Source organism: Miscanthus floridulus, chromosome 3, assembly GCF_019320115.1.
Source record: "Miscanthus floridulus cultivar M001 chromosome 3, ASM1932011v1, whole genome shotgun sequence".
Classification (NCBI taxonomy): Eukaryota; Viridiplantae; Streptophyta; class Magnoliopsida; order Poales; family Poaceae; genus Miscanthus; species Miscanthus floridulus.
In genome coordinates this window covers 82,161,943-82,169,734 of record NC_089582.1, presented here as the reverse complement: position 1 = coordinate 82,169,734, position 7,792 = coordinate 82,161,943, and the positions used below count along the sequence as shown (strand labels likewise).

The 7,792-nt window shown below is 42.4% G+C and overlaps 1 protein-coding gene across 1 annotated transcript; it reads right to left on the bottom strand.

Annotated features, from left to right (window-relative positions):
* Positions 1–1,325: 1,325 nt before the first annotated feature.
* LOC136541831 (protein PHR1-LIKE 2-like) lies at positions 1,326–7,517 on the bottom strand. The gene is made up of 6 exons (XM_066533953.1): positions 7,040–7,517; positions 5,994–6,070; positions 5,865–5,919; positions 2,763–2,832; positions 2,560–2,629; positions 1,326–1,909 (listed from the first exon to the last, which is right to left on the bottom strand). Exons 1-6 carry the CDS (start codon positions 7,221–7,223, stop codon positions 1,595–1,597), a joined length of 771 nt encoding a protein of 256 aa, XP_066390050.1. The 5' UTR covers positions 7,224–7,517; the 3' UTR covers positions 1,326–1,594.
* Positions 7,518–7,792: the final 275 nt, after the last annotated feature.

The following is a 7,792-nucleotide window of genomic DNA, read 5'->3' as shown; positions in this document are numbered from 1 at the left end:
CTCCACCGCTTCGACTTAGGCGCTCTGGCTCGCTCGACTGCTTGGTGATCTCCTCGGCAGAGACACTAGAGCGGTGGAGCTTAGGGTGGACAGCAAGTCCGCTCTAGCCCTGGCAAAGAACCCCGTCTTCCATGAACGCAGCAAGCACATCCGGGTGAGGTACCACTTCATCCGAGGCTGTCTTGAGGAAGGGAGCATCAAGGCGAGCTACATCAACACAAAGGACCAGCTTGCGGACCTGCTCACCAAGCCCCTTGGGAGGATCAAGTTCCTTGAGCTCTGCTCCAAGACCGGGATGGTTCAACTTTCCCACAAGACGACCCACAAGACTTAGGGAGAGAATGATGGATAAGTCTGGCTGCTGTGGTCTTTATGGGGCTGTTATGGTCTTTGTGTTTTTAGGACAGCATAGGACAACATCTTAGACTAGAGGACAACATCTTAGACTAGCATCTAGAGGACAACATCTTAGCATCTAGGACAACATCTTAGACTAGCATCTTGGCATATGCTTGGCTGGCTAGCAGCCTATAAATATGTATCCCCAACCCCTCGGGTTGGTATGACATTGAGAAATAAACCAGAAAATTATTCCAACTCCTAGTGTCATCCTCTCTCGATGAGAGTAAGAATTCTGCTACTACCAAGAGTGAGAATTCAACGACTAACAGTGACATCCCACAAAAGTGACATGTACTGTACTACTTGTGAACGAAAACGAACTGATCCTACCGTTTTTTAGTTCAATGGTGGTGTGGTATGATCCTGCAAATTTATGCTGGGAAATGAAATTTGGAGCAAATTGAATGTTGATTAATCAATCATCAAAATTTTGGATGAAAATTTATCCGACAGTGGGCCAGGGATTTTCGACAACTTAGGAAAATTGTGCAAATGCAGAGTTGAAGACTTCACTAACAACTTCAAATTATTAGAGGCATGAAAACTAGCTGCTGGAGTTCTGTTTCATACGTCGCTGTTATGTACCAGTGATCTGGCATAAGCATTCTCAAGGTTACTCTGAAAGCTATTGTGACAGTTTCTCTGAAAATATTCAACATGGAAAAATTCGAAATTTCATTATTTTAAGCTTAATGCGGAGAACCTGTATCTTGTGCTGAATAAGTAGTTCGATCTTTCAAAAGAAGAAAAGAAAATACAGTTCAAAGTTTCAATAACTAAGTTCGTTAAGAAAGAAAGGATGCGCAAGCAGTTTTCTATGTTGCAACTAGCAATTTGTGGATTACAGACTCAGTATGAATCTTTCAGAGCTAAATAAGTTAAATTGCAGGAAGTGTTGGGAAGCCTGCATGGACAACTGAGACAAATACGAAGCTTTAAACATCAGCTGTTAACATGTCCCAACATGAATCATTGTGCATACATGGATTAACACAAACGACAGTAGGACACGAGTCAATATTTCAAGTGCGCTAAGGATGCTGGAATCATAACCCCATGACAAACACAGCACATCCTGCTACCTGGAGAAAGTCAGCTACCACAAGACTGGACCACCATTTCCTTGTCACCACCATATTGGACATCACTACCAAAGACAGCCATTACCACCCTCAGAATTTGCTGTCACAGTTCAAGAGGACCTCCGCTTGAGCTCAGGCGACTTCTGGAGGAGCAATGGCGGACCTTCCATGCCTGATGGAGAAGGTTTGCCTCCTGGACTGTGCGAGTCGATGGAACTAACAGAAAGCTGGTTGAACACTGAGGAGCTCAATGTGTCCGTGGGGCCACACATGATCCCTCCAGGGGATATCTCCGGGAGATCAGGGTCGGAGATACTGAAGCCACTTGAAGCGAACTGTTCAGTGACCATCTTGCATGCACTCGCTAGGATACTGTCGATGTACTTCTGAAGCGCTTCCATTCTGATCTGCACACGCTTTTGGACCTGGTAATAGTAAAAGCAGCCAAGGATTGTAATGAGCAGGCCTTGTATGCAGCTGTTCAAGTTGACACTGCAAATTTCTTCACAAGCACAAACTGTCGTGACTGTTACAAATAGATGCATCCCGCATCGGGTTCAGATATGCTCCATTAGAGAGCAGATATCCTGAAGGTCCTGTTGTCCACAATGTTTCAGTTAAGCTCAGCCCCTAAACTAATCATTTGTTTCCTGAGATTTTGTTTTTACTTTTATTAAGAAAACATTTAATCATCGCACTTTTTGCAAACCTGAAAGCACCCTTTAATAATACTACTTTCAAGCAAGAACACACAGATTATGGAAAATTTTGCTGGTGGATTCATAATTCCTTCGGAAGAATTGACTCATATTCCATTAATGAGACTGTCCTTTCAACTAGAATCCAAATGCAGTTCACTAGTTAAGTGAATATATGGATAAGTGAAACCTAAGGATTCTGCATCATTCACATATAAAGGATATATTAACAAATTCTAGTCCAAGCTTCACTTCTCAACTCAATGAGTGTGTCAAAAGCAAAACTATTGCAGAAAATACAAGAGTTGGCATTTTCTTGCTTTCCACAATCCAGGAAACTAATTTAAGAGCATAATAGAACAAATAATCAGAATTACCTCCACTTGTTCATGCAGTCTTCGTTGCACTTCCATCTGCGCTCTCAGTGCTTCTTTAACTTCTTGGCTTCTGCAGCAAGTAATCTTGACATTAACTCTTTCGAATAGCATAACCACAGTAAATAGTCTAAGAGTATTCAATCTGCCGAAAACGAAGAAGAATAAACTAATATGCTGGACAAGGAATATTTGATGAACCATACTCTTTCATCTCCTGGGCAGGAACTCTAGGGGACACACTCATTCCACTTTGAGCATCTAGAAGATAGGATGCTGCAGTTTGGGGAAAGGTAAGTGCAAAACAGAGGTCAGAAATTAGTACAAGAACCAAAAGAACTCTTTCACTGCTTTCAAACTTTAGACTAAGAAAAATGGATAACTTGAGCTTTGAGCATATGCCATATGGTAAGAAGTTATATACAAGTCACATACATACACGGGTTTTCACTAGATATTCCTCTATTTTATTTCGTTACTGATGATTGATAGTACTAAACCATGCAGTATCATACAATTAGACCTTATGAGATTAATACTGCTCTTTTAAAAAGAAAAATCCCTAAAGACAGGCCATGCTAAAGATCTGGCAAAGACACGATAACTGCAGAGGAAAGGTGGTACGCAATGACAACACCGTTTAATTAAGGGTGGTGTTTGTGGTGTGTGTTGTAACTGGATTCTTGTCCCATTTTCTTCTTAATATAATGAAGTGCAGCTCTCCTGCGTTTTCAAGAAAAAAGACAACACCGTTTAATTTAGTAATAATATAAACAAACACTGTAGTGCCAAAAAAACAAACATATGGTTTTAAATTTGTTCCTTTTTTTAAAATCATTATTGCATATATGCGGATGCAATTGGAGGCCTCCATCTCCATCTGGATACGATTATGCATGTCGGCAGTGTGGTGATCCTATCAGAAGCATGACTGTAGACTGAATTTATAAAGAGTTAACATGAGCTGCTCTCCTTTTCCCCCCCAATTTATAGCCAAGGCCTCTTAAATTAGAAGGGATGTGCCCACATGGAAGATCTCAAAACATTCAAATCCATAATAGTAATCCACAGTTTTCTGCTACAATACATGTGAAAATTTGTGAGCAAATAAGCATGCAGACATGCAGTCAATCCTCAGACAGATAACTGAGGAAGGACACCTTTTGTGTTTAGCAGGAGCTGGGGTTCGGTGCAACTTGAGGTTGCTGCCATTTAAGGTCATTTAGCTAGCTTTAGTCAGGTTTATCTTTTGTCTCTGCGGAGTATGCAACCTGAAGTTTGTTTGGTGTCTGGGGTTATTGTAAATATTTAAATTCTTCTTCTTAATGCAATGGTATGCAGTTCTGCATATTTGAGAAAGAAAAAATATTCACTGACTAACGGTAACATGCTTCTTCCTATACAGATTCTTCTAGTGAAAGGTGGTCAGGTGCTCCTTAAAAAAAATTCGAATATTAAAACACAGAAGGGCGAACATTATTCGAAGTGGATGGATTATGAAAGGGCTAAATTTATCATATTCATGAGTCACAAATAATCCAGATCTAACTAAAATCTGCTACATCTGTAGTCAGTTTTACTATGCCTGTAGCCCTGTACTACCCCTTGGGTCTCAAGGTTTGCTAGCACATCATCAGCCCCTCCAGCTACACATGCAAGCGCTGCATGGTTTGTTACTCTATCGCACGAAAACGGTGATGCCTGGCACCTGCATTCACTTAACTGAGGTCAAGCCGTCAAGTGCTAAATCCACGCCTTAAACTTGATTTGCACTGGGGAAAATGATTTGAAATCACAAATGAGAACAAAATCTTCGAGGCCTTGGCAAAGAATGACAATATGCATCAACATTGTATCATTATTAGTAGCACATGTGTGTAACCTCCTGGGAGGTGTATATGAGGCAAGTTCAGTTTTTGTTTGATAGGGCATTTTGAACGCATATAACTAAATCGGTTTACAAAATATAGTATCAATACATCCTTGTCAACTAACAATGTCCGTGCCATGAGATCATGACATTTTACTAGGGAAGGACCACCTGAACACCTCTCTCTTCTAACTCCCATGATGCAGCAATTCAGCGGCGGAGCTGGTGAATCGCCATGTCTACACCACCATCTAAGCTCCTAGACCATTCATACCAGGTCATGTTCTAGTTTGAGGTAATCCGTGATTTTTTTAAAAAATTAATGAAAAAGTTACAATCATGATTCAAGAATGAAACAAGTCAACTTGCACTAGTTTGTAGTAATTGAGGCAACTTTTTTTAAACGAGACATGAGAATTCAATTTCTATACTTGCAAAAAAACTGCAATTGGAAATATAGAGAACCTATGTTCATTGCAATTTGCAAGCATCTATGTGGCGACCATTGTTGGCCAGTACTGCTACTTTCAGTGCCTTCATACTGATAATGCACGCATAACCACTGGCCTCGTGCTCCTCTGACCCGTCTGCCTGCATACAAGCAGCGCCCCAACACCGGCCACACGGGCCTGTCGTCGGCCATGAATCAATTTGGCCGCATGCAACTGGACTATGGAGTCGTGTTTGGGGGATTGTAGGAGCTACCAAGCTAGGGTTTGGCGGTCTGGAATGAGGGGCAGAGGCAGGGAGCTGGAGATGCGATGGGAGAGGCGATAGACACACAGGCGGCACTACATCCAATGGATTTGATGGATCAGGAGGGGGGCCAAGGAGGTTTGTGGCTGCCTAGGCCTGCCATGGGTGGATGACTAGGGCCGGCCCATAGCAGTGCGGGATTAGGCCACAGGATTTTTAAAGTCATACCTGAACTTTTTGGGCTAAGCCTAGGGCCACAGCCCCAGTGGCCCTAGGCCTAAATCCGCCCCTGCAGCAATTTCAGCAGTTCCATTCTGCCCTGGTATCCCCATTAACCATAAGAACAAACTACTCTTACCCTCTTGTAGTCTTCCTCATTAGACTCATTCTGCATCTTAAGTTCAGAGGCTGTTGATTCATAATAGATGCCTATTTTATAAGTAGGAAAAAATACCATTTTCCTTTACAAACTTATTACTGTCGGGTTTTTTTCTCGAACACTTACCATCGGTTTTCATCTGCCATAAAAAGACTACATACAATATGTACTCACACAAATGATATATCAATTCATAATTATGAAAAAAATGATGAAGCTAACATAGAAAGACCATTAATTAATCAGAATAATAATAAACATGCATACAAAGAATTGAATATTAATTGAACTTTGACACAAAGAATTGAATATTAATTGAAGAAAATAAAAAGATCAGTACATTGATTAATATAACTTACTTACCATCTTTTGATTGCTCTGACCCCTCTTTACCGGATTGTTTCCCTAATCTGTATTTCTGGTCACATGGGAAACTTTTAGAACCAATTTTTTTAAGAGTTTTGAGGAACATGCAAGCACACGCCAAAGTACCTGAAGATGGCTCTTTAAGTGGAAAAGAGTAAGACCCTTAACACCCATTGTCCTCAAGATAGTTTTGGGTGTTGCTTCTGCATAATTATTTATTCATTAAAAATAATATCAAAACAAATGGAACTAGAATTTAAAATAGTACTCTCCTAGTTTAGTGATAACAAGTAACTAATGGCATACTACTAATTAGAGTGACAATGCGATATCCAAATGGATTTGGTGACAGTGGTGACTACTCTGCCTGAGTTCACATAAAAAATCATGGTGGAACTACAAAATCATACAAAGAAACATATGCTACCTTAGCTTTGAATGTTTACCATCTATAGCTAGATTTACTGGCCAATGATGCCAGAAACAAATCAACAAAAATAAAAATGCTTGGAGCCTGAAATTTGAACAAGAAAAAAACGTATAGAGCTACAAATATGCAAGAGCCAAGCTTGCGTATGCTAATAAGTACCTCAGAGAAAACATTACCAACTTTTTGCTAGGCCCAACGGATCAACTTCCAGCGACCAGCATTACGTTAAAAAAATCCACACTAACCAACCTCATAGCATTGTCCTCAACAATCAAACTTCATCAATACAGGCCATCATAATACAAAGACCGAACGTGATCAACAAAAGGACCCATCTTTTCTACATGCAGCAGAAATCCATGCCATATATGTCAACATGGTCCACAGCAAGAAAGCAGGTAAATTTCATTCATGCACGCCCGCAATACCATCTTGCCTCGGGCACGCTAGATCTGACCGCAAATGCACAGTGCACTTGTCCAAACGACTTGCGCTTAGCTCGAACCTAAATTCCAGGATTTCTACACTAATGATCAGAACTTTCCAATAATTTCAGCGCAAGCATCCCCAATCCTGTGCATTCCCCGCTCCCGAACCTCGCGCGCGCCACGAAATCTCGCCTATTGAAGACCAAGGAGGACAACCAATGGATGCAAAAACCACGCATTGCTCTTCACTCCAATGCCAAAACCAGGACCGCCAAAGGAGCGAGATTAGAGAGGAAGGGAGGGGAGTAGCTCACTCTCGGGTCCGCCGAGCTGGGCCACGGCGTCGACGAAACGCTCGTGGAGGTCGGCCGTCCACCGCAGCCTGGGCTTGGGGTCCGCCGTCAGTACAAGGCTCGGCCCGCCGGGGCCGGAGCGCGGCGCCCCATCGCCGGGAGCTGAGGCGTCAGGGCGGTGGTGGATCAGGCCAGGCGGGAACATCTCTTCCTCCTCCTCCTCCTGCTGCTGCTGTCGCCGCCCTCCGCAAGGACTGAGAGAGGACAGAGAGGGGCCTTCTCCTTCCCCCAAAAGCGAAGGATCCAATCCGAGGAAAAGTCCTTCGGCTTTCTCTCTCCCCTTTCTTGCTGGTTCTTGCTTCTGCAGCTTTCCACTGGCAGCGATTCCTCTCTCAGCTTCTTCAGCCCTGCTCTCTCTCTCTCTCTCTCTCTTGAATTGTGTTAGCAGCTCTGGTGGCTGCTGAAGCTGCAAAGCTCGCGTTACATTATTGCCGTAATGATATTTGTTAGTGCAGAGCAATGTCCTTTTCTGACACCGTCGATGGAAAATTACACCTGACTTAATAAATACTGTATCTGGTTAGTCAGTAGAGCCATCATCGTCTCAGAGACAGATAGCAACCCACCTTTTATAAAATCGTTTCTTAATCTCGCTTGATTGGAGTAGAATGAAATCCGGAGTTGTTGGTGACCGCACAATCATTGGAGCATGGAAATTTCATCGCCCTTTTGCCTTTTTGTACTTGCGCTTCTCACTCCTCTCACTCTCACTCA

Excerpts from the sequence above, each read along its gene's own strand:
- LOC136541831 (XM_066533953.1), bottom strand. The coding sequence starts at position 7,223 with ATGTTCCCGCCTGGCCTGATCCACCACCGCCCTGACGCCTCAGCTCCC. Across the intron at positions 6,071-7,039 it reads CCAGCTCGGCGGACCCGAGA|AAGCAACACCCAAAACTATC; the intron begins GTGAGCTACTCC and ends ATAATTATGCAG. Across the intron at positions 2,833-5,864 it reads GTCAGAGCAATCAAAAGATG|CATCCTATCTTCTAGATGCT; the intron begins GTAAGTAAGTTA and ends CCCAAACTGCAG.